We start from the raw sequence: 25056 nt of genomic DNA on the forward strand, positions 1-25056 counted from the left end.
AAAGGGAATATGCGATGTGATTCGGGAAATACGATTACGATAAGTGAGTTCCATAGCACACTAGTAAGTGAATATGATTCCCTGTAAGGAAAAGAAATAGTACATCATACACAAGATTCCTCCCTGTCGTACCACCCGCAAAGACCTAACTCGAAGATCCTCCCTCCTTATAACGCCATAATCATACCAACGTATCTGCCATGGTGTTCCTGATCCCGCCTGAATGTCACATATCGCCCATGACCGCTTGCAGAATATTTCGTTTATATTGCCCGAGAGCTTGGTCTTTCTTTCTCATTTGTTTCTTCAGCTTCAAATAACGCTGCTTCCAAGTCGACTCGGACGTGGAGCTTGTGATTTCGTCATCGTCAATGTCATCATGAGAGAGGTCATCAATGGTCGTAGTATCATTCAGATCGTCGGGGAACACCGTATCTTTTATTGTGGTCGTGGCACCGGTACTGTCATAAATTGTATCCATCACAATTCCCGGGGCAGGAGAGTACTCGTACGATATGATATAGTGCCAGTTCCTGAGAACATTCATAGTGCTGCTTTGCGGCTCAGTAGTTGATGTGTTCGGCTGCATCTTCACTGTCAACGGCCCACATGAGCCATAGTTCATACATTGGCCTCCAATTCCAAGGTGCACAGCACACAACAGTGACATGGAGTCTGGGTTAATTCCAAAAAAAGAAGAACTTAATTTCTTAACCACAGATTCGGCCATATCGGTGGCCTCTTCGCTAGTTAGGGGAGCGGAGCGACCAACAAGTTTGCCGTGAAGCAGGCGACGGCTGAAGAGCTTGACCAAGCTGTCTATGTATACTCTCCGTGATGGCTGCTCGCCATCCGTTTCAGCGTCTGATTTACTTCGAACTGTCCCATAACGTGGTGTGCTTGCAACGGAGCCATTAGTGCTATATTTGTCGGCGGCGGGACTACCCGATGCACTGTCCACCCCATTTATCAAGAGGGTGGGAGGCGTTGCAAGTCGAACAGGGCCGCTTGGGAGCTGGGGAACTTGTAACTGGAGCTTTGTTGCCTTTGAAATCGGCTGCTGGGGAAGGGGTTGTCTCTGGGGCGGGCTGGAGGATCTGCCTGTGTCATTCCCATTCTGCGGGGCTAGAGCCGGTGACGAACGAGCGACTGGAGTCTCAGCAAAGGAGGAAACAATCGGCCCAGTGTCGACTTGGAAGGAAGAGAACTGTCCAGATGATGTGGTCGCTTTATTTGGTGGCCTGCCACGAGTTTTCCTTGGAGAATTCCCATGAGTTGACCATGCCGAGGAAATTGCAGGTCCATGTCGCCTTCGCGTGTGGTTCCTCTCTGCCGATGCAGGTATCACGGCTGATCGAGGTTCCACCGCCATGAACTCCTCCGATGCATGGCGGTTAGCTGGAAGTATAGCCGAATGTGGATAGGCGGCAGGAGACGTATGCCGTTCAAATGGCCTCCACCGGAAGTCTTGGCTCTGGTCTATTGCCAGGCCGGTATTCGAACGATGATGAGGAAATGGTGATGCCACTACCCATGGATCTGTCGCATCGATGTCCCCTGGGAAAGCGCTGAATGGGATAGCACTATGCGGGAAATTTGCAGCATGACTGGAAATGTCAACGCTATGCAATCCAGCCATGGAAGTGTCCAACATCGGTCTTTTAGGCGTCCTTGAGCCCTCACTATCTTCTGCCTTCCTTCTACCGCGTTTAGGTTTCCACTCAGGCAGAAGAGACGTCAAGGCCAGATCTTCCTCTAAGGGAACGCCATCTCGACTTTCACTGGGCATTCTGTCGGAAGGAATCTGAGTGTAATAGCTGTGGGGGTGACCAAGACAGTATTCAAAAAACGCATCAATGTGCATTGCTCGCATCCATCGCTATTCGAAATTAATCATAGCTCGCTGACAATTTACTTGGATGGACGTACCTTTAGCCGGACCGCATACTGCTGTACCTTTTGAGTACTCTGCTTCTTTTCCGCGGAAGGTGGCTCCACTCCCAACTCAGTGGCCAACTGAATCCACGTCTTCAGCTCTTTCTTATCCAGCTTCACAATGAGTTCCCATAACGTAAAGACGCTGAAACTCTTTCCGTCACTCCGTGGTGGTGATCGAAAGACCCGACGCAGTTCAGATGTGTCCACCGATGACGGGACACTGGGATTGCAATACAGAATAAATGCAATATATGCATCGTCCATGGTTTGATCACTGAATTCGGGAGATGGCAGAAGTCGAGAATTGTCGGATCGCAATGACTCATTTGCGTGGTTGGGACGAGATGTGCCGTCGAATAGAGGTGGAGACATGGAAGGACCTGATTCTCGAATGGGGGTGACAGCCTGTAACAAATTTGTTCTTGGGGGTGATTGAAAGTGTGGTGGGATATTTCTAGGTTGTATAGATGGAGAAATAGAAACTCTCGATCTGCTGCGAGCGCCAGACGGTGAGACACTCCGTACAGATGAATCGAAACTCAAGGAATACCTGGCGTATTGGTCGAATGGCGCCTGGCTTCGCGGTGGCCCTCCATGTTCTGCTGTATTATGAGCAGAATCAGGATACTGACTTTCCATGCCCGGCGAGTCTTGGGATGTTAATGATGGTAGTTAATGATGGCGGGCGCCGGGACTTGCACAACAGCAATGGCTATCCGGAAACCGTTTCAGCGTGCATCACAAGCATTTCATTATCGTCCACATCAAATCGTTATAATAGCAGACAAAATAAATCCACAATATAGAGCAGAATATGAGTGGGTCACTGGGAATAGCAGTAACTTTGCGACATGTAGACAGGCCTGAAGCTAACGGGTGAGCGCCAAATGAATTTGATTGATAAATGTGGAGCAAAATAATCGAAGAGCATTTCTCATCGTTTGGATTCGGTATTCGAATGATGAAGGCACAAGGAGTTCTCCAGCTCCATCGCATAGCCAAAGACTAAGTGCAGCTGAAGCTGTTGGCAGCTCCTGAGATGCAAGAGGGGTAGCTGCTCGTGTTGCTATTTTAGGACATGAGCGATGCCTTCTTGGGTCAACAGGGCTCGGTCCGCGGGCTGGCAAATCATCAGGCGCCCACGCAGAGTATTATTATTATTGATATTATTGAAACCGGACGGTTCATAAGGCCAAAATGTCATGTAACAATATCTGCTGCTCCTTGGTGCGATAACAAAAAAGGCTAATATTTTCAATAGTGTATATCATCCAGCCTGATCTTGGATAGCCATTGCTAGTTACTCTAAGCTCTGACAAACACACACCATCGGCTAAGGTTTGTAAAAGCGTTTCGATATGTAACTTAACTATATACTGTTCTATATGTCTGTTACAGTGGCCTTCTTTTATCATATCTTCCATTGTGTTTTTAGAAATTATCAAGAATACCTCTATCCTGTTCGGCCCGTTGCCTCTTCTTATTCACGTCCCACCACCAACTATACAAAATCGCATTGGATTCTTCCCATGCCTGTCTCATACCGGTACTTTCACTTCCTCTTAGACTTGCGGGTTGATTTTTCCATGGCTTGTCTGCAAAGATGTAATGCACGACCTTGACTTCATCATCCCGCCAAATAGTATCATGCACGTTCTTCCATCGAAGGGTCTTAAGTGCATTATACGTGTACGGCAGTGCCACCCATCTTCCCGTGAAGATATCGGCTAGTAGATCTTGGTCAGGGAAGTCATACTTACATGTCAATTCCGGCGTGTCGATCGCCTTCGTTATCTTGCTATATGTTCCCATCGATGGATTGATCACCAACAGGCCGCCATTTAGCATCCCGAGACCAGAGGAAATGGGGGGCCCTTCTATCTGTGCCTTTTCTGGTGTTTGATGTTGCATGGTAAATGCGCAATTACTCGGTATCCTGACGATCAATTAGCTTATCGGATTGTCATAGTGACTAGGATCCATACCAGTCCGGAGGATAATGCTCTTTCTTGAGTGGGTTACAGCAGCATGCATGGCTGGCAGCAAAGACGCGTTGACCATCTCCGCCGAGTGAAGGGGGATCCAGATCCAAAATTATAAGTTCATCCAGATTGCGACGGACTAGCATGTCACTGTCCAACAAAACAACCCGATCAAAGTCAACCAATGAAAATGCAGAGAGTTTCGTCCAGGTATCCATGAAACGAGCATCGTTCTTGAACTCTTTGCTTCCTGAAGGCTTTAGAAGCGGCACCTTTCGCCGTGCGATCTTGCGCGCATCTAATGCGGCTAATACTGTTTCCGGGACCGTATCTGTATACAACGCGAGCAGTGGATATTTACTCCCCGCGAGCTGAAGGGAGTAGTCCAGCGTCAAAAGACCAGGCAGGTATTCCTCATGAGTGATCAAACTGGCCCATACTGAACAATGGTCAGTAACAACATCGCTATATGGAGATTCGGACAAATAATCAAGGTACCCCTTTTCGACTCCTGGTTAGCATCGGAGGTCATCGCTCCACGATTGGATGAGTCATTTTGGTAGCCAGACCATATCCCTCCCATTTCCTTCTAGGAAATATATATTGGCTTGTGAATGTGAGCAGAAACAAGGAACAGCCGCCTGGACTCCCAATGGGCTGCTATTGCACCCATCCACCTCGAACTAGTCGTGCTGCACACAGAACGGTCTTGTATAAGCCCGATAAGCGGAAGGCAACTACAGTATCTATATTCTGGAATTTAGGGATAATAATTACCTACTGTGGGTTTTCAGACTGTGTACAAGACCCACAGGGCTTCGTCTCCACAACCCAGCCAGCCACGAAAATAATAATACTTATCATTATGACCTTCGAGAAAAGGGCCATTTTGAGTTTCGACCCGAGCTTCAACTACACAGATCAACAAACTATCTTACTAGTTATTCCGCTGAGCGCAGCAAAGCAAAATGAAGAGCGCTGTGAACGCTGCTACGAGCCAATTAATCTTTCAATTCACCAGTGCGCTGTAGTGACAAATGAGCCACGTGGTAGTGCATGAAGTTACTACACTGGCAAAGGTGAAGAGTCGTGTAAAGTAGGCACCGATTCTCCTCGTTAAGATGGTTGAAAGTGATTATAACATGATACCACCCCGTTGACTCTCCCATATCCATGAACCTGTCATCCCAATGACTTTGTCGAATCCTGAAGGCACGAAAGCACGGTCATATTTGAATCAACCTAGCTGACGGACCCATGCTGTTTTATTCCTCGTTGGTCCCGTCATGCGGCTTCCATGGCCCGTTCAGGGATGAATATGCTGATGTGGCAGATGCCTTCACTAGATGCTTGAAGCAATAATTTCCGATGCTTCTATTCTCATTCACGATATCTTTATTCTTGCATCTTGTATTGGTGCCCTTCCGACCCTCACATTGGATCTGTTCGGTATTTTTTCTGCAGCCGCACGTATACACAAGGATTATCTGTTTGCACCTAAACGGAGCATTTCCATTAGTAAAAGCCCATCTCACATACTCGGGATATCAGGATACGTACGTCGTGTATACCATTATTGGACTTCTATTGGAGTTGTTGAACTTGGCATTGTATACGTAGTCAAGAGTAAAAGAGAGTAGTGTCAATGGCGTGCCTTCAGAATTAAAATAACCTTTTATTAATTTATTTACACAGTTCGCGTATGACGCGATTCATGTGATGTTACGGTAATTGAATCTCTTTTGAAAACTGCTTCCATCTGCCAATAGCAATAGCTTAGAACTGTGCATTCTACTTCGAAATGAAAATATTGAAGGATAGGCACGTATCTCAATGCAGGAGTAAGTATGAATAATATGTCCCGTATTAGTTACCCGCCCACGTTCAAATTTGTCGGGGTACGTCCAGGTGATCCTGTCATATCATCCGTTTGCCGCAGGTTTCTTGATATTCGATTTCGATCCATAGGATAGAACCTACTAGATCAATAGGATCTAAATTGTTTGGATGCTACAGGAGACAAACATGGGTTCAACTCCCCTTAGTACTGGAGTCAAGCAAGGACATATACGACGAGCGTCCGTTTCTTGCTCCCGCTTACAGTTTCGATGATCCACTACGGATAACAGACAGATGAGAAAGAGATTGTTCCCATATGGGAGAAAACAAGAATTATTTCGAATCCTAAAGAGCACGGAAGCAGGATCTGAATTGCTTGCTTGACTCTAGATCTAGGGGGATTTGATCCCATATTTATCTCTAGCATACAAAGAATCTAGATCCTAGTGATTTAGTAATCAAGTAGTAATCCAGTGTAATCAGGATTCAAAGAATCTGCCGCAAACGGATGATTAACAGATCACCTGGCGTTTGCTTTGTACGCCAAAAAATTATCCAATTAGTTTACCTTGACATATATATTAACTTCGGCTTTATATAGGAGCATCTTTCTTAAACGTGCCGTCAGCCTGCACGAGAAATGGATCACCCTTTATTGGTGGGGGTGCAGGGGACCAGCACCTGTAGCATCGGCGCCTGTCCCATACCTTAGCTGCTTCGCATTCGAGGAAATGCTGGGGTAGCTGCTCGATTGTATATGCACGAAGTATGGCCCTGTGCTTTTGCTTGCTAGAAGAATAGAATGAGCCGGGGACAAATGAACATGCCGAGCAATAGAGACCCTTCTGGATCACTCTCTTGCTGGGATCCCAAACTGGGAAATGCGCTGAAGCCATAAAGGCAGGGTAGTCGCTATTCCCACTCTCCAAAGAAGGCACTTTTAATTCTCTCGGGAAACGAGGTCTTCTGCTATGCTGTCTGCAATTCTCGAGCTCATCAATTGCAGTTGAGGTTTCGCCGGCATTTTGTTTTTGCCAATCAGCCACAGCATCAAAGTGCCATCTCGACAAGTCATCGCGATATGTTGAAGCAGCTTCAATGCTCTCTTCAATACTTCCGTGGATCTTTGTGGCTAAAGTCAGGATATCCTGTAGCCTAACAAGACGCCGTCGCTGCCTGACGTCTCTCGCATTGCCATACCTTCCCGGAATAGTATATATAGTGACAAGCTCTTTTGTATCGCTCACAGACAGACAATATTGTACGGATGCATCGAAAAGCGATACCAGTATGTAACTCTCTCTGAACTTCAGACAATAAACGCAACATCGGGTAAAGTCCATGAGAAAAACACAAGGTCCGAAATCGCCACATGTGCGGCAGTATGGCTGGCAAAATTCATCGAATATGCGATAAATGTTGAAGAAGCGCGCTGTCCGTGTCATGTGCATGATCTGGAGCACTTCAGAAGCATGTTCTCGAAGAATCTTATATGCAGGAAGATTGGTCGCTACCGAAAAGTATGTCCTGTTGAGTTGACGTACGGCACGAAGTGCATCCAGGTCGAGAAACATCAAAACTTCATCGAGGATCTCTCTTGGGAAGGCCTTCAGATTTCCAAGTGATGCTTTTCGTTGCCTGTTAGGAGACAAAACAACTCCATGTACAATGTCCGTGCCATAGCTCCTGTTTCGTGTATCTATCATTTCTGACCAGGCAGACAGATTCAGCATCCATGCATCCTCTTCGTCGATGCAATACGCAAGGCCTGAGGCCATTGTTTCTGCAATTCATGAACAATATTTAAGCTGTTATAAGAATTACGATGCTGAAGCTATATACTTCACAGTTACTTCTTGATACAACTCATGTACGTCATTATAATGAGCACTGTTCCTAGGCAACAATCCAAAAACCTAATCCGACCCCCAGCATTTATCGGCGGATGATATATAGGGAGACGTAGTTCAGTAATCCACTCAATAGAGGAGATATCTGAAGAGTGAATGACATTATTATCGTATTCTTTGGGAATTTTATGTAATCTAGTTCCTTAGTAGATTGGCCATCAGGTCCTGCATCTCCGTTTTTACCAAAAGTAGACGTCTGAAAATGGATTCCTCCTTGATTAATCACAATTCTGCGTAAGCTTCACTGACGGTCTCGATGAACTTGGGCAAGCTCGTATTAGGGTAGTGCCTCCCAGAGATAGACCGATTCTGTCTCAGGAAACAGTAAACCGCGTTGTACGAACTATGGAAGGCACGTTTAATGCTTCCATTCCATTAAAAGGCGTACTACTGTCAACGTCTCTCCTTGTAGTTCAGTATTCACACGTACAGCACCAGGTAAGTTCAGTGGCCCTGATACGGTTGTTTAATGTCCGCCGCGGAGCTAATTAAATATCGATGGTTCTCGCCACAGGAAAGTCAAAACAAGATGTACGTATTACAGGATCTGATAAATATGGATTATAACACCTGCTAATGGAAGTGTTATATCTATATAGGTGCAAACGAATACAGCTCGTCTACACCTGCGGGTGTAGAAAAGAAGGGGATCAGATACAGTGTGATGATCGGCGGGGGACGAATACCAGATGCGAAGACAAAAAAATTGCAACCGAAAATAGGGATGTTGGCAATTATTGTTTTAAACATCTTGTCAAGGACGGCACCCAGATCACATACGACCGTGGGGAAGGCAACGGCAATAATAAAGGTAAGCGGCCTGCATCCGCGACCTCGGCGGCCCCCAAGGCCAAAAAGCCACGGGTGGAGGTGGATGAGGAGGACGAAGAGGATGAGGTAAGTTTGAATATTAATTATTGCGTTTTGCTATGCAGAAGATCAGGCTTACTGTTTTGGAAATAGTTGAACTTCTTGGCGTAATCTTCGCCAAGAAGGGCTATTACCGTGTATAAATTACCGTGTATAAATTACCGTGTATAAATTACCGTGTATAAATTACCGTGTATAAATTACCGTGTATAAATTACCGTTGTATTATTCATCTTACATAATCATCTTCCTTATCGATAACCAACCTCACCACACCACATCGAACAAGTGAGTGACGCAGTCCCCGATTCTCTTTCGTACTCGATTATATCCTCCTTCAACTGGCCTTCTTCTTACAAGTGATTTACAAGGCTACCTTCTGGACACCTTCTGTTTGAGTCCGTGACTGCCGAGACCCAGCGGTACCATGTCGCTGTCAGCCCCTCTACCCTCGACTTTCTGATCACAGGGCGCCCGCTATGGCACCTTCTCTGCACTCTCCACCAGCACGCCGCTCCTCGAGATCATCGCGCCCTCTTAGGTCGAGTCGCATGCGCGTGCAGACTTATCAGGAGAGCAGTTCGAATTCGGATGACAACGACAACTCATCATCGTCATATGAGGACCAAGAGTTCCCGGGCAACTCGTCTCTCTCACTGCGCCCGCGACGTCCAGACCGGGTGCCACGCACGTACCGGGAATCAAGCACGGAACAAAGCCACGATGAAGATGGGGAATCTGAAGAAACAGTCACCGTCGAAGCGACCACAAATGGCCATGCACCCTCCCGTCCTCGACGCAGTGCGCCTAGGACCCGCAGTTCCAACACCAGGTCATCGAAGACATCGTCGAGCAGGAAAAGAAAACGGATAGGAGACCCTCTGAAGAAGCGCAAGAAGACGGAGATAGAAGAGTTTCCCTTTGTCGGATCTGGCACGATACCTCCTTGGCAGACCTTGCCCTACCACATCCTCTTTGACATCTTCTACTACGCGTCCTATCCACTGGTGGATAAGCAGACTGCAACTCGAAACAGCTCCGTATCATGGCTGGCTGCGGTGGCTCGTCTATGTCGTGCTTTCCATGAGCCTGCACTAGCTGCGCTATATCATTCGCCTGCTCTTCTGCCCGCTGCGAAGAGCCATGGTTTATTGAGCCTGTTGTGGGAGCCTCAGGAATCGCTGTCCACGAACTACGTTTCCAAGGTCAAGGAGTTGCATGTAGATGCGGAAAGTCTTCTTGTTTACAAGAGTGGTCCGGCTTTGGGCTATTTTGATCTGACGAGTCTCATCCAAAGGACGCCTCAGCTGAGAAAACTGCAGCTGTACCACAAGGATGACTGTCTGGTCGGACTTCCACCCTGGCAGATCCCGGCGTCAAAATGGACATATCCAGGCAATCTCTTTGTGACCCTGAACCAGTCCGGGATACATCTTCGGAGCTGGGACTGGAACGCACGCTTCATGGAGTCCGACCGCCTGGTGCCGCTCATATTGGGAAACCATCGAGAACCCGCTTTTCATAGCCTGCGCGAAGTCAGGATGTTGCATCTCAGTTACTCTGAGGACGAGGATCCGTCAAACTCGAGGGAAATGGTCCTGGCTACAGCCTTGAAAGAACTTCCTGAACTGCGGCGCCTTGAGTTCGTTGAATGTTCTATCGTCAATGAGATCCTTCTGTCCAATCTACCGTCGACACTGACATCCTTGACCATTGATAACTGCGACGATGTGGCAACATCGAATTTCATCCCGTTCCTTGCGACCCATGGCCACAATCTTCGTGAATTAACACTGAGCCACAATCGCCATCTCAACATGTCCTTTGCCGTCAACCTAGCCCAGTACTGCAAACAGCTGGTGAGATTCAAGATGGATCTCTCCATTCATGACTGGTCGAGCTACCACGACAACGAGCCCCATTTCAAGCAGCTCCTTGGCCCTTCGGAGATTCCCACTTGGCCACCAACTCTGCAGGAGATCGAACTGATCCATCTCCGCAAGTGGGATGATTTCATAGCAGAAGCTTTCTTCACTTCCCTTATCGAATCCGCTCCTGACCTGAAGGATTTGAGAAAGCTGGTAATCAGTGCCATCTTAAAAATAGGCTGGCGCGACCGGGCCAACTTCCGTGAGAGATGGATCGGAAAACTTGAGAGCGTCTTTCTCAGAAGAAGCCCTCCTCCTGATCCTGCCCTCCGGACACTGGCCAAATCAACAACTACTGCAGAGGACCAGCACCGGCAATCTGACACTCACGACGGGAACGAGACTTCGCCACAGGACTTCCCTCCGACTCCATCCAAGCGCAAGAGTGCTCGGATCGCTCAGCAGCACATTGCTGAAACGGAGCACGACACGGATGGGTCGCAGGTGTCGAACTCCGCTTGCGCACCTGCTCGTGATGGAAGAGAGAAAGACCCGCCGATAAAGCATGTCCAGGGCATGTGCGATGTTGTCATGATCCGCATTGACAACAGCCGTCCGGCCGAGACCCAATTTAACGAGGACGACTTCCTCGATGACGAGTTAAGTGGGGATGAAGATTGGGATGGCAACGATCCTGACCCTGATGGCGGCGGCCATGCGTGGTAATCACCTTGTTTCCGAGTCCTTTTGTTCTCTTTCTTTTTTGTTCTCATCTTATTGAGCTGCGAATGTTGTCATGGAGTTTACGGACAGCATTCCTTCTGTTTATGGTTAGACTCATGGTATGATTTGTGGAATACGCGGAGTTCTGGCTCTTGGAGTGTTGCGAGGATTATACCGGTTGGGCACGGAGGCGTTCTGCTCGAGTCACAAGGCAATTATTATTGAGGGGTGGTGTTTCCTGGTGGTATATTAATAGGTTAGCATCGGCCGGTGGCTCTATTTGAATGCGTTTTGTCATGGTGATCGCTGGACCGGGTTCTCTTTTCGATTACTGAACTCATAACCCGTCGCGGTTCTTTAGTTAGATAGTTATCGTTTAATATGGATGGCCATCACCTCTCTTGACTGTTTCTTTCAGATTCTTTTTCCAATTTTTAGTTAAAACAGGGACAAGGTGAATGAATTGCTAGAGTTGTATATTAAACCCACAAGAACAATCTCATTTTGTCAGCTTTTCGACGTGGCTGTCTTAAAGTAGTGTATACCTATATTTTTAACCGCGCCCAGAACTCCACAAAGGCCATGTTCATCCCACGCTAAGATCGATAAGCGCAGATAAGGATGGCTGGGCACAAATTGTGCTTTGGGGAGAACCGTATTGATCCAGAGATCGCCTCATTTGGAACGCTTTTCTTCGCCTGCCCCGTGCCTCTGAGTTGGTCTCTGGTGCCTGCACGGTAACTTCTCGCTATACAACTCACCGCCGGCGGACAAGTCGCATCTAAGTACTTAACAACGTTGGGCGTCGACGCATCGCTTTGCTGACCCCACCGACAACTTCCCAGCAGCCCGACCTCTTCAGATAGTCTGGACACCGAGTTCGCCGCTTCTTCAACTCTGGAAGTCATAGTCTGAACGGCAATTCTGTCCTCTCGTTTCTTCTTCACGAAAAGACGCAGAAATTCGCGGAGACTCAGCGGTGGCTTGACCTTCTTTTCTGTCCTTGTCTTATCGCTGTAGATGGCGAAAGACGGCCCCCTCGACAGCGAAGGGCCGTCGTCCCCACCACCGCCGTTGCCAGATGGTTGGTGAGTCGCTCCGCCTTCTCCGTGTTTTCTCCAGTTATTCTGCTTCTTGCGTTCCACGGTTCAAGCTGGCGATTCTAATGCTGATACAAAAAATTCGTCCGCTTCAGGCTTGCCCAGTGGGAAGGGGTCGAACGCAAGTGGTACTTTGTCCAGAGAGCTACCGGAAAGGCACAATGGGAGATCCCCACAGAGCCAGTGATCCTCACGCCGTCCACGACGCCGACGTCTACGGGAACAGGGCCTTCGCGGGCACCGTCGTCGAGGCCTCAGACAAATAGCCCTCCTACTGGCATGGGCGCAAGAGGATTTGGGGCGGAGGGCGTCTACGGCGGAGCCGACAGGGCTGGATATTCCGTATGCGGATGCGCTCGTTATTTTTATGTGCCGTGCAGGCGAATGAATGAAGCTGATATTCTGTAGAGCTTCTTTGGCTCCCCCGGGGGCGCTCATCAGACTGGATTGTCGCAAATGGCCATGGGGATGCTGGGGCGGATGCCGAACTATGGCCCCCAGGACAAAGTTGGTGGACAGCCGGGTCTACCTGGTTATCTCGCACAACATCAGGTATGAGGAGATGGATGAACAATATGTTTTCAGCTTTGACTAAGGGTGATATAGAATCCTCAGCAGAATCCCTATGGCTACATGTCGACGGGGCAAACTGGCCCGTACACTGGGAGTCCGTCGCAGTATCAAAGTGGCGGTCATGTACAATCGGCCGCGGGAATGTTTCCTCATCCCCAGTCAGGCAGCCCTGGTCAATTCGCAGGCATGCAGGGCGCATCTAGACTTGGTTTCCAGCAACACTTCGGGGTTGACGCTCAAGGAAGCTTGTCGTCCCCGTTCACACAAGTTCCGACGCAGACGCAGGATCAAATGGCAGCTGCAGTAACATCCTCTGGCGGACCAAGCCCGTTTCAGGCAGGAGCTGCTACCACTCAAGCGCAGGGGGGAAGTCCCTTTGCTTTGCAATCTCCGGAGCAGCAAGTGACGCAGACACGCTCGCAACCAGGACTTGAATCCTCTAATCCCGCCTTGGCTGAAAATGGGAGTGCAAACGACCTTAGCGGATATTCACAGGGGCAGCAGAATTTATCTGTCTTGAGTTCACAAGCCCCTTCAATCAGTCCCAATCAAGCATTGTCCTCCGCAGGGTTCTCAGTGTCACAATATGCCGCCACCCAAGCTTTGGGGCCATTCCCGCAAACTACGATGGCCCCTCCTGGCCTGGGACCGTTTCCGCAGAATGCGCCTCCTGGTTTTCCAAACGCACCGCAACAGGCTCAGTATGGACAGAGCGCCTTCGGGCAATTTGGGCAACTGCCGGGTCAGAACCCGTATGGCCAATATCCACCAGGCCCTTATGGACTTTCTGACCAGGGAAGCCCGTACAATGTAGGTCGTCCCGGTGTGACCGGTCCGCCTGTGACCGTGCCTCCTTATGGTGCTCAATTCCCAACAGCTGGACCCTTCGGTCTACAAGGCGCACCGGGAGCGTCACAGCTTGACCAGTTCGGTCCCCAATTTGATCCTCGACAATACCCACGCCCTGCAAGCGACCAGATGGGTCGTGTCCCTGGATACAACATGCCGCCTGGATCTGTGAACCCGCAAGGGTCCTTCCAACAATATTCACGCCCGCCATACACCGCTGCAGGCCAGTGGTCAGGACCAGATCCAGCGCAGTCGCGCTCCGCCATTTACGACCCTCAATTCGTGAGCGGCCCTTGGACATCCGCAACGGGCTATCGCCAGCCATCCCCCTACGGGGCTTTCGGCCCTGGAAGATAAACCCAAGAATGTTTTCTTCCCTATGTGTGAACGTTTTCCTATATACCCAAATAAGTTCAGTCATGAAATGTGTCATTTAATCAAACAAGCATCCCATCTTGAATCCATCAAACCCCCAACTATAGACCAGATCGAGTTATCCAGATATGAGAAATATGTATCTTACGAACCTCACGACCCATTCAGTACTTTACCTGCATGTCAAGATTGGGCAATTCATATCAATTTGTATTCGAATATTTAGTTAGTCTGTCACAGTCGTGTATTAGCTAACACTAGATCCTCATCCCTAGTTAAGTCTGTAGAGTTGCTCAAAACGCACTTTCTTCATCGGTGCTTCTAAGTCGTAGTTTGGTATCACATATTGGATTACTGTATATATTTGTCACTCCACTCCAAGGATAACTAAAAGGCTTATAGATCAAATTATTAAACCTGTTTTATCAACATTTACTAAATCTTAACCTTTAAAAGAAACTATAACTGATAAGCAATATAAGACCAAGTATCGCAAGATCCAACAGCAAGAGACAAAATCATTATCCCTCGCCCTAACACTATCATTAAAGTGAAGTACCATACTCGCAGCAGGGTTACTAGAACCGTCTGACCTCACTCTGAAGAAATCGAAGAAAAGAGCGATAGGAGCGGTATTTATTATTTCGGGCTTGTCTGATTAGATCACGCTTACTATTGGTTGAATAACTGTAATGCATTAATATGCCATCATTTGTAATAAGATATCCTAAAATCTACTTTTGAAGAACGGGAATAGTCAGCAATATCTGATTTGGAAAAAGTAAAATAAACTTAAGTATTTATCTAGTTGGAGTCATCCTTTACTTACTCGTAACTGGTAGAACCTCGCTAGATCAACAATCACGTGATTAATACGGAAACAGAAAGCGGTGAGAATCACACCTCCCCGAAGAAAAATATTCTGCCGCCGATCCGCGATAAAGCTTGAAGTTTTCTCCGCCGCCGCCAAAAGAAAAGAGAAATTCATTAATTTGCTGCAGTCTTCGAAACACTGCATACATCTATCACAATGGCGGCAGTCTACAAGTCAATTTCTAAAAAGGGCTCAAAACCCACTCACGAGGACGTCTCGGATGAAGATGTCGCCATGGACGAACTTTGGGATGGAGATGAAACGAGCGACAGCGATGAAGAGGTAGAGGATGCGGAGGATGGAAAGACGCAAAACTCGACGAATACGGCCGGACAAATGCCCAAGACTCGTGTTCTGATGCTTACATCGAGAGGTGTTACGTTTCGGTATGGAAACTGCGTTTGGTTCATGTTTTATGGGCTTTGGCTAATTTTTGTCTTTCTTCTTGCGTTAGGCATCGGCATCTTCTCTCAGATCTTTGCGCACTCCTTCCTCACACCCACAAGGAGAGTAAGCTGGATACGAAAAAGAAGACGGCTGGTTACAACCTGCTGCTGAACTCCCTGGCGGATTTGCACTCGTGCAATGTCATCTTTTTCCTCGAGGCACGCAAGCGCGGTCAGGATTTGTACCTTTGGCTCTCGAGACCTCCTAACGGCCCGACGATCAAGTTCTCTGTTACCAATCTGCACACGATGGGCGAGTTGGGTACGGGTTTTGCTGGAAACTGTCTCAAGGGTGGACGCGGTATTGTGGTGTTTGACCGTTCCTTTGATGAGAACGGACCGGACATGGCCAAGCCTGGTACTGAGTACCGTGGTCTGATCAGGGAGATGCTGCGTGGTGTCTTCTCCGTCCCGAAGCGGGGTGTGAAGGGAATGAAGCCGTTTATCGACAGGGTTATTGGTATCTACGGTGTCGACGGCAGGATTTGGATCAGAGTGTACGAGATCAGAGAATCTGAGCCGAGCAAGAAGAAGGCCGAGGGAGAAGAAGGAGAGAAACCAGCACCCAGGAGCAAGGACGGTCCCGAGATCTCACTGGTTGAAATCGGACCCCGCTTTGTTCTCACGCCGATTGTCATTCTTGAGGGAAGCTTTGGTGGTCCGGTGATCTACGAAAACCGCGAATATGTCAGTCCCAACCAGGTGCGCCGGGAGATCCGTCTGTCGAAGGCCGGACGCTACGCCCAGCGCAGAGATGTGCAGACGGAGAGGATCGCGAAGAAGTCGGAGCTGGGTCTACAGGGCAAGAAGAAGCGGGATGCTCTCGATACCAGGGAGGTCTTTGCTTAGTTTGTTTTCCCATACTAAGCAACTTCCTTCTTTTTGTGTTTTTTTCCTTTCGATATCCTGAGGTGGACGGCAAGCTTTCCCCTGTGCATCCTGAATCGGGGGGCATCATAATGTTTTCTTACTCAAGGCGTCTGGTAGAGTGGCCATTTCTAAATCATGGGATGACTGAAAAGTGTATTTTCTCAGGACTTGTCTATATACAATGTTATCGTGAATGAGCATCTATTATTCCCATCTGCACTTGTGTATGCTTTTCCATCATAGATAGGTTGATGTGGGGACCATGATAAGCTGTTGCTTATATAAGCGCTCTATATGAGGCGCGATCTATCGCGGAGTCATCTCCATCCCTTCCATCATCAACAACAATGGCTGCCTCAGTTGTCCCCAGCCCGATGCGGCTGCAGGCTTGCAGTCACATTTCACAAACTGCCCTTGGTGCAGCTATTTCTATGTATTTGTTTGGTCTTCCTGTGAACAGCCCCAACGGCGGGGTCTGGATCAGATAAGTGTATACAGTTGCCGCGGTGGCCATCGTTCAATCGCTGTGACGACGGCTACCAACTTCTCATTTTCACCCCAACTTGTTTCAAAATACCATATCCAAAATCACAATTTGTTTCCTTAGTTAAAGGCGACACACATCAATAAAGGTGAGCATCTCACGGTTTGTTTTCATCTTTCGTATACTGACTTGGCTAGATCACGCAATGCAGCTAGATCATCTACCTACGGAGCTATTGCTCCATATATTTCGCCGTTGCGAGACCGTATCTGATGTTCTTAATCTCGCCTCGACGTCTCGGCATTTCCGTCGTGTCTACCAAAGGTCGAATAAGCTCCTCATACTCGTCGATGCTGCGGAGGCGGAGTTCGGTCCGTTGGAGGACATAACCCAGATCGTTACCCAGAATGCGAGTCAGCCAGCCCATATCTTTCGCGAAGCTCCCATGTCAGATGCACTTCTGAAGCAAGCTATCAAGATTGGTCGCGTGGCGAAGAAGTGGGAGGAAATCTATCCTTTCAAGAAATGGAAGATCGATTACGACTCTCGTCGGCTCTTGACCGATGAGGAGCGCTTCCGTCTTCGTCGCGCTATATACCGCTTGTGGCTGTACCATCGCGCGTTTCATAACCGTCTTTATGACCGATACTCGCGCAATACACGTTCTGTTATCGCTGAGCGCGCGCAGCTCTTGCATAACTGGTCGACTGAAGAGCTGGCTGATATCGAGGATGTCCGACAAGTCATATGGGATGTGGTTCAATATCACATCTGCCCAAGTAACGGTACTATCCAACGTAAATTTCACAGACGCTATCCCGAGCGTCAAACTCAGTTAACTTTCAACATTCATCTCAACTATCCCGTCGATCGAGATTCTTATGGTGCGCCTCGTTTCGGCTCTGAAAGAAGCGCCAACTCTGTTGAACAGATATTCTACAATGCCCACCCACCTGGAAGTAGCAGTTCTTCTAAGTTCGCATCTAAACTGCGCAATGATGTCTTTCACGATCCCGGATTCGAGGGCTGGGGCGACGAGATCCCTCATTACTACGTTATCCAGGACATGCTGAAACTGGATCCCGGCCAAGTGCTTTTCTTACGTGAACATGCTCCTTTGAAAGAACAGGTGGAAGCCTACATCTTCTCGCAGGGCGAGTGGTTCAAGGATAACGGTGAAACCTTTTTCGACACCCTCCAGTGGGTGCTGAAGGAACGAGCGGAGGACTTGCAGAACTTTTCGGACATGATGGCCGACCGCCAGCTGGGCGTCGCCAGGGACATCTGTTGATTTTTTAAAGCGAGAATTTCGGGCTATGTGTTTTCTCTTGACACTCGCGTTGCGAGGTTATGTTCAACTTCTGTCTCAGATAGATCGCTCGACACGTAAATGAAACTGCCATATGTCGTAAATGCAATAGTGATACATGGAGACTAATACATCCCACCGTACAATCCGTTCCACAAAACTAACATGGTATCTTTAAATGCTTCCAATTCCCCGGCAGAAACCCTCATCCCTCATCCCTCATTACGATCATAACCCATAACCGTTATTCGTTCCTGCTCTTTCCCTCTGCCAACTATACAAAAACTCCACTCTCGCTCATTCCCTCTTGTGGAAATCCCGAATCATCCGATCTGTTCTGCTCATATGTAGTATGATATATCCTCGTAGCCCTCGGCGCCGCAACTTGCCCGGGAATACTGACATCGCTTCCATCCACGCGCGCATTAAAGAGAGGAGTCGCATTCCTCGGAGACCTATCTGAATCCACGACGCCCTTGTTATTTCGATTCCGCATTAGACCAGAGAACCAGTAACCGTGTGATAATTCTAGGCCTCTACCGCTGTTGTTGAGAGACGTGCAGATCTGGACGACTAGGCCTCGAAGAGATGGGATGGAGGCAGCTATGATCGTTGCGCCCGTTTCTGCTGCGGTCCATATGAGGATTGAGCTGGAGTAGTCTGTATCATTTATTGTCAATTGGTTCTTATTTAGGGTGGTACTATGGCGGAACTCACAGGTATAGTCTTCATGGTTGGATGCGTTATGCAGAAAAGATGTCTTGACCATGGCGAGTATAAATGCACTATGCAATCATAATCTTTGTTAGCCTTGATGGTCTTCCTGTGAAGTTTTATTTTGATAGGGGCAAATACTCACAAGACACCGAGACTCATGGCGAGTGCGACGCCGATTTTCTCTTTGACAGTCATCGGAAGTTTCCATACAATAAACCACGGCTGTAAAGCGAGTACGAGATCCATGACACCCGAATATGCTTCCCATTCAAAATATTAGCCAAGACTGCTTCGCACAACCAGAATGAATATATTGTTAATCTTGAACTGTCATTGACTCACCTCCAGATACAATAGCGAAGTTGGTGACGATACTCGGATCCCAACACTTTGCTTTGATTTGAAAATCCCACAGTTTCGCAGAGGGTTGACATTGCGCCAGAGTCAAGATTGCCGTGAGCCACATCAAGCTGTTCATTGAGAAGATTATTAACGATAAGAGCACGACCTGCCATCTGTCGACTACTACGCGCAGCAGACTCAGGGCGAATGAAGTCTTGCTGAGCACGCAGGCGATAATGGCGAGGAATTCGCCAATGTATGTAAGTTTCAGAGCCGTTGTGAGGTCGGTGATGCTGGTTATATCTTGGACGTGTTTTCCGAGACCATTCTTGACTGCTGCGGTGATCAGGGTTGTGTATATTAATAGTAGGACCTGCGGGATTGTTATTAAACTGAATCATTGTTGATATATCATAACGGATGAAATAACCTACCCACGACCATGACACTATGATATCATCCCAGCCGAATCTTTTTCGAAGGACATTTTTGCCATGCAGACGCAGAGCGATAATGGCACACGGAACAATAGTGGTTATCCACAATCCCCACAGGATGGCCGGACCTTGATCATTCTGTGTCATGACGGGCTTTTCGCAAATGGAAGGACTAACATCACATTGATGATTTTGGTCTGAAAAGAAGAATAAAAAAAGCATCTATCTAGTGGTTCGTCTCCAGCATCAGACAGGATTGATATATACAAGTCCTGGTACTTTTGTATCCGCGTGGAAAAAAAAAGCTAGGATCATGTTCGTGCTCACGGCCTTGTGTTTACTGATAGCTCGCATCCCTTAGTTCCAGCTAGATATCATCCAGATTCAAAACACCAAGGGTAAGGGACGGACAGACCAAGTCGTGCTGAGCGCAAGCTGATACAGGACCCTTGTGTCTTGCCTCTCTCCTCTTTGGTGCTTGGTTGGTGTCATTGTTATCTTTTTTTCTTTTCTCTCGAAAAAATGACACACTTGAGGATCGCCACGTGGCTCCTGAAGCAATTTGGCGATCATTGTCAATCAATTGACGAAAATAGACATTACTCTATAATGTTTCATGGTTTCAATGCCCTCTTTGAGAGGGAGGCAAGGTCTTGCATAATGGTGGCTTGGAATTCCAAATTCCACGTGGAATATAGGGTTAGGGGAACTAGGGTCTGCAATGTTCCAGAATGTGAGCTCTATGCTCTTTATCCTGGAACAAACACTAGCCGGGTTGGAGTTTTCCTTTTGGATGCGTCTAGCGGCCGTTATGTATAGCCAAAAGCACGCGTGGGGAGTTTGGAAGACAAAGATCTGTACACACTCGACCTGGAGTTGTGATTTAGCGTTGGAGATCACCCATGCAGCTATTATTATTATGACGCTAGCGAGGTTGGATATCACTTGGAAGAGTGAAACTATGATGCAGCTCATAGGAGGTTGTGTCTGAGCGTAAAGCAAGTCTGGGCTGCCTTGCAGTCTAGGACCATGCATCTACTCCTGCATCGCATTGACAGAACACTATGCCATGTGGTTGTGGAACCTAACGAAATAATAAGCTCTCATCCAGCGATTCTTCTCATTATGACTTCAGGGAATAAGACAGCTGGCAGATCAACTCCTACGAAACGTTCTTAGGGTACAAATCTGAAGTAGTTTAGCAGAGGTTACGAGTAGAGGCAGTGGCGAGCCCTCGAAGCCCCTATCTACCGAGTAAATTGGTGCTCGAACCTTTCCAAAGATTCGCGATTGCATATGGGCGTCCAGAGAGACAGATGCATAAGATCGTTTTAGAACAGCACCATTATTGGCTTCTTTCTTGGGTAGGTCAACCACCTGGCCCGGGTGCATCGAGAGATCCTCAATAGGATATAGGATTATAGGATGATCTTCTGATGTACAGTGCGTTCTAGAAAGCTTTTTGTCTACATCCACCCCTTCTAAGGCGAGAGAAAAAAAAAAAAAAAAGGCTCATCCTGCAAATCGACTAGGAATTACAAAGTCTGGGCGAGCCATACCAATCTCCTTCCCAATGCTATGTGTGCGTACTGCGGAAGCAAGATAATACGAAAATGGCAAATCGTGCATATGTAGAAGTTCATTATTCCTTGCGCTGTAATAGACTTGGGAGTATAGGGAACCATGTGCCTAGTCATCCTCTTCACTTAGCTACTCACATATCACCAAGCTCGCTTAAGTATAGAATACAGATATCCAAAAATTTATCACATGGCCACTTGCGACTATCTTGGAAGCGCGTAGCACGGGCATGGTACACCCCAGAAGGACCCAAATTTGAGCCCGGGCCTTCGAAGCTGTCAGATAATGACATCCCCGTAGATAATCCTTTCTCCTCGAGCATCCTAGTCGTTCCATCCCCGGGAACTATCCAGCCATCTCATGTATAATTGGTCAACACACAAGCGGAATTTCCATCTGCGGCCACGATGGGATCACCAACGCAGCAAGATGTGTGATGATGCATCAGCGCTGGTTTAGCGGGGTTGGTGACCATGCTTAGGGGTTCCTTGACATCAAAGCGAACAACCCCGGCTAAGAGCGCCATGCATTGGCAAAAGTACCGTACGTCTCTCTCGCTTCACAATGACGAGTTTCAGGTGTATGTGCGTGTATGTGCTTATGCTTGTGACTTGGGTTGATGGAGTGGTGATAGGATGGTCTTGTTTTCTTTTCTTGCCGTAGGATTCCCAATTAGGTATTTACTGTAGGATTTCCGGGGGCGCAATTCACGTGGAATGAAAGATAAGAATAAAGACGAGGAAATTCGTTGATTCAATTACCATCTTTCTGGAAGGGTTTGAATTCCAGCGATATTCCGGATTCAGACCTATGTATAATGTGATCGGATGACGCAGAGGTGCATTCTGTCTCAGACTATATAGATAAGTATGGTTTGATATGAAGTCTGGTGTTCAAAGTATGTACTTGTACCAACTTATCTGCATCACCTAGACTGGAGAAATTCCGTACTATCCAAAATGGACTAACTACAAATCCACAATAGCATCATGAACCGGAACCACTTTCTTCCATTTCCGACAGAGGATAAGAAAAAAGAAGAAGAGCATCCCCTTTCTCCTGGAGCTATGGCCACTCCCGTTCTTTATAGCTCGTCGTCTGTGCTTGCTTGCCATGGCTACCGGACTCTCTTTGGCCGTTTCACAGCTCCCTTGGGCGGATAGCTCATCGACACCGCATATCTGAAATATCCGGAAGGTTCCGATTAAGGACTTTGTTAGTTAATTAGGCATGGCGGAATTTGAGCTCTGCGGTGGATGGCTGGTTTAGAAGCATAAGCGGTGTTTTTGTTCTCGTTAACCAGAATATGAATATAAACTCCGAAGGCAAAGATATCGATATCGCTGACAAGAAAAAAAAGTAGCCATTTTCCACGGGGTAATCCACTAGATACGGAGTAGACGAATCCATCGTCTCATACTCCACAAAACTAGTCTGATGTTACTCAAGCATTGAATGAATGCCCCAGACACCTATGTCTACTAGAATTTTAGAGTAATCCGGTAAATATTAAAACGGCCAATCAAATTACGTGGTGCAAGGGAAATAGCATAATGAAGTGAGTCGCTAAAGACTTTTCAAAGGGGTTTATCGTGGGGCGCGCTTAGTGGGATAATTTATTAATTTATCAGTCAACAACTCAGACCAAGTGCATTGGATCCATCCCGCGCGATTGCGATTCCAGTCCCGTTCTTTGTGAGTGATCGACATCAGATTTGTATCTCTCGGGGGTGAAAATAGGAATATTCGGCCAAATAAGTATCTGCTGTGAGCGTGCTCAAGGTATCGCAAAGGTTAATACAGATTCCAGATAAATGTAGTCAATATCTACAGGGAAACACTACACTATATAATAACTGTCGGGAAGGTATGGTAGTCGTCTGATTATTATGTAGTATTATTCTTATCCGCCAGCATGTCACTGGAAGACTTTAAAAATCTCTTCTATCTATCTCCATCAACCGCGCCAGAACTAAAGGATATCGAGTCTCCACGCGGACCCGCCATGGCCGATATCGTTCAAATTACATGCTCCGCCAGGTGGATCCGGCTGTCATCAAAAGGGGCCATACAGAGGGGTCTGAGCAGTCTGGACTTTGCGATCTCTACATAGTACACTGTGTCCTTTCCAAGGAGCCAGGAGGTATGGACAGCTGACTCGACTCAAGGTCGGTCAAGAGGACGTAGAGTAAGGACAGAATGCCACATTTGATTTTTATGTTCTCATGGAGACGATGGACTCCCGGCGACGCACCCCAAAAGAACACTAAGACAGCTAGGACAAAACTAATCGAATACGCCCATTAAGAGAACAACCAAAGCTTTAACGAACCAGGGAGGTGACCGTGGTTAGAAAAGGCGTAGGAGGGAAAATAAGGGAAAACTGGGGAAAAGGGGAATGTGTGAATCGAATCCGGCCGTGACGGATAGAATGAAAGAGAAGGCAATGAAATACAAGGGCAGAAGATAAAGCAGCACCTCGACAGAACGTATCCCCATGAATCATACATTCCGTCAAGGCAGAATGTGCCTCGTCCGCCCTTGTCCTGCATTGCCGCTTCCCGTAATCGTCCCCTCGTAATCATCATCGTCCAGGGGGAACATGTAATAGACCAGTACAGACGGAGACCATTGCATGATCACATCGCAAAAGAAATGACATCGCCGCTGACGCCCCGATATGCGCCATCGTCTAACAGCAACCTTGCTTCGTCTCCGGGTCCTGCGACTTGCTGATCTCCACGACCTGGCGGCGCTCGCCAAGGGGATTCTGTCCGGATTCGCCGTTGTCGAGGGCCTTGCTCGAGACAATGCGGTAGATTTCTGGATATCTGTCAGCGGCGGCGGGGACTTCAGTGGCAGCGCAGGGGACACAAACCTGTAAGGATGTTCTGGAAGGCAAGCTCAACGTTGCTCGCGTCGAGAGCGGAGGTCTCGATGAAAGAGAGATTGTTGTCGCCTGCTTTGGTCAGCATGGGAACATCGTCGTAACCAAGTCCAGATACAGCGACGTACTGGCAAACTGCTTCGCTTCCTCCGTAGGCACCGCCCGCAGATGCCTCAGATCACTCTTGTTTCCAACGAGCATGATGACGATGTTGGAGTCGGCATGGTCCCGCAGCTCCTTCAACCACCGGGTGACGTTGTCATAGGTCTGATGCTTGCTGATATCGTAAACAAGCAGGGCGCCGACAGCACCGCGGTAGTAGGCAGAGGTAATGGCGCGGTACCGCTCCTGACCAGCTGTATCCCAAATCTGTGCCTTGATAGTCTTGGAGTCGACTTGGATGGATCGAGTCGCGAACTCGACTCCGATGGTTGACTTGGAGTCCAGGTTGAACTCGTTACGGGTGAATCGACTCAGCAGGTTGGACTTTCCGACACCGGAGTCTCCGATAAGCACAACTATGGAACAGGGTCACGTCTTAGTCACATTCTAACAGCATTTTGTCGTTCAGAGCCAGAAAGGGGGATCGTATCGAGGTGGGAAACATTGTTACCTTTGAAGAGAAACTAGGCAACGTCAGCAACGGAGATCACGACCGCCACCACCGAGGAGGAATCCAGGAGGATACACTTACATCATACTCGTCATTAGCCATGACTGCAACTGCTGTCGCGTGTTAAGCGCAATTGTGCGGGTGATATAGCGAGGGGTTTCGACGTGGCGGAGGGTTGTCACAATCCGTCAAAACGGGCGGTGGGCGAGACTTGGGGTAGTGCAGCTAGGAGGTGATCTGCAATACGGTAAGCGATGCTACTTGAACCGCCCACCGGCTCCTTTGCGAGGAAGGGAACAAGATTCGAGGAAGGCTCACACTAAGTTTGGACTGTTCAAGTAATAAGAGGATACGATAATCCAGATGCCTCTCAGTAGTTGGATCGTCAGTGTCTCCTGCGCTCTGGCTGCCGTGTCCGCGGCTTGTTGGAGGACCGCCTGATCTGGGCTAGCGCTTCATCATGTGACCA

The 25056-nt window shown here is 48.0% G+C and overlaps 9 protein-coding genes across 9 annotated transcripts; 4 read left to right on the forward strand and 5 right to left on the reverse strand.

Moving 5' to 3' along the window:
- Positions 1-56: 56 nt before the first annotated feature.
- C8Q69DRAFT_481241 (putative ARS binding protein Abp2) lies at positions 57-2963 on the reverse strand. The gene is made up of 2 exons (XM_028631590.1): positions 1930-2963; positions 57-1879 (listed from the first exon to the last, which is right to left on the reverse strand). Exons 1-2 carry the CDS (start codon positions 2575-2577, stop codon positions 227-229), a joined length of 2301 nt encoding a protein of 766 aa, XP_028481485.1. The 5' UTR covers positions 2578-2963; the 3' UTR covers positions 57-226.
- Positions 2964-3369: 406 nt separating this feature from the next.
- C8Q69DRAFT_510612 (glycosyl transferase family protein) lies at positions 3370-4452 on the reverse strand (the record flags this gene model as incomplete). Its single annotated transcript, XM_028633202.1, has 3 exons — positions 3370-3874; positions 3924-4359; positions 4419-4452. 3 exons carry the CDS (start codon positions 4450-4452, stop codon positions 3370-3372), a joined length of 975 nt encoding a protein of 324 aa, XP_028481486.1.
- A 1805-nt stretch (positions 4453-6257) lies between these two features.
- On the reverse strand, positions 6258-7690 carry C8Q69DRAFT_481246 (hypothetical protein). The gene has a single exon (XM_028631591.1). It carries the CDS (start codon positions 7535-7537, stop codon positions 6353-6355), a length of 1185 nt encoding a protein of 394 aa, XP_028481487.1. The 5' UTR covers positions 7538-7690; the 3' UTR covers positions 6258-6352.
- A 122-nt stretch (positions 7691-7812) lies between these two features.
- C8Q69DRAFT_501800 (hypothetical protein) lies at positions 7813-8650 on the forward strand (the record flags this gene model as incomplete). The annotated part of the gene is made up of 3 exons (XM_028632373.1): positions 7813-8200; positions 8269-8566; positions 8633-8650. Exons 1-3 carry the CDS (start codon positions 8139-8141, stop codon positions 8648-8650), a joined length of 378 nt encoding a protein of 125 aa, XP_028481488.1. The 5' UTR covers positions 7813-8138.
- Positions 8651-9018: 368 nt separating this feature from the next.
- Positions 9019-11133, forward strand: C8Q69DRAFT_408766 (hypothetical protein; the record flags this gene model as incomplete). The annotated part of the gene is made up of 1 exon (XM_028628216.1): positions 9019-11133. The coding sequence occupies one exon, from the start codon at positions 9019-9021 to the stop codon at positions 11131-11133; it is 2115 nt and encodes a 704-aa protein (XP_028481489.1).
- Positions 11134-12150: 1017 nt separating this feature from the next.
- C8Q69DRAFT_448181 (hypothetical protein) lies at positions 12151-14009 on the forward strand (the record flags this gene model as incomplete). Its single annotated transcript, XM_028629273.1, has 4 exons — positions 12151-12218; positions 12326-12572; positions 12639-12782; positions 12837-14009. 4 exons carry the CDS (start codon positions 12151-12153, stop codon positions 14007-14009), a joined length of 1632 nt encoding a protein of 543 aa, XP_028481490.1.
- An 880-nt stretch (positions 14010-14889) lies between these two features.
- On the forward strand, positions 14890-17992 carry C8Q69DRAFT_493833 (Brix domain-containing protein; the record flags this gene model as incomplete). Its single annotated transcript, XM_028632197.1, has 3 exons — positions 14890-15287; positions 15356-16103; positions 16850-17992. The coding sequence occupies exons 1-3, from the start codon at positions 15058-15060 to the stop codon at positions 17990-17992; spliced, it is 2121 nt and encodes a 706-aa protein (XP_028481491.1). The 5' UTR covers positions 14890-15057.
- Positions 17993-18144: 152 nt separating this feature from the next.
- C8Q69DRAFT_481259 (hypothetical protein) lies at positions 18145-19887 on the reverse strand. Its single transcript, XM_028631592.1, has 5 exons — positions 19504-19887; positions 19070-19442; positions 18870-18987; positions 18728-18795; positions 18145-18670 (listed from the first exon to the last, which is right to left on the reverse strand). Exons 1-5 carry the CDS (start codon positions 19726-19728, stop codon positions 18285-18287), a joined length of 1170 nt encoding a protein of 389 aa, XP_028481492.1. The 5' UTR covers positions 19729-19887; the 3' UTR covers positions 18145-18284.
- A 3799-nt stretch (positions 19888-23686) lies between these two features.
- On the reverse strand, positions 23687-24978 carry C8Q69DRAFT_118174 (putative ras GTPase Rab11). Its single transcript, XM_028625180.1, has 5 exons — positions 24669-24978; positions 24588-24600; positions 24103-24492; positions 23966-24046; positions 23687-23910 (listed from the first exon to the last, which is right to left on the reverse strand). Exons 1-5 carry the CDS (start codon positions 24687-24689, stop codon positions 23780-23782), a joined length of 636 nt encoding a protein of 211 aa, XP_028481493.1. The 5' UTR covers positions 24690-24978; the 3' UTR covers positions 23687-23779.
- Between the last annotated feature and the right edge of the window lie 78 nt (positions 24979-25056).

Source organism: Paecilomyces variotii (assembly GCF_004022145.1).
Source record: "Paecilomyces variotii strain CBS 101075 chromosome Unknown C8Q69scaffold_16, whole genome shotgun sequence".
Taxonomy (NCBI): Eukaryota; Fungi; Ascomycota; class Eurotiomycetes; order Eurotiales; family Thermoascaceae; genus Paecilomyces; species Paecilomyces variotii.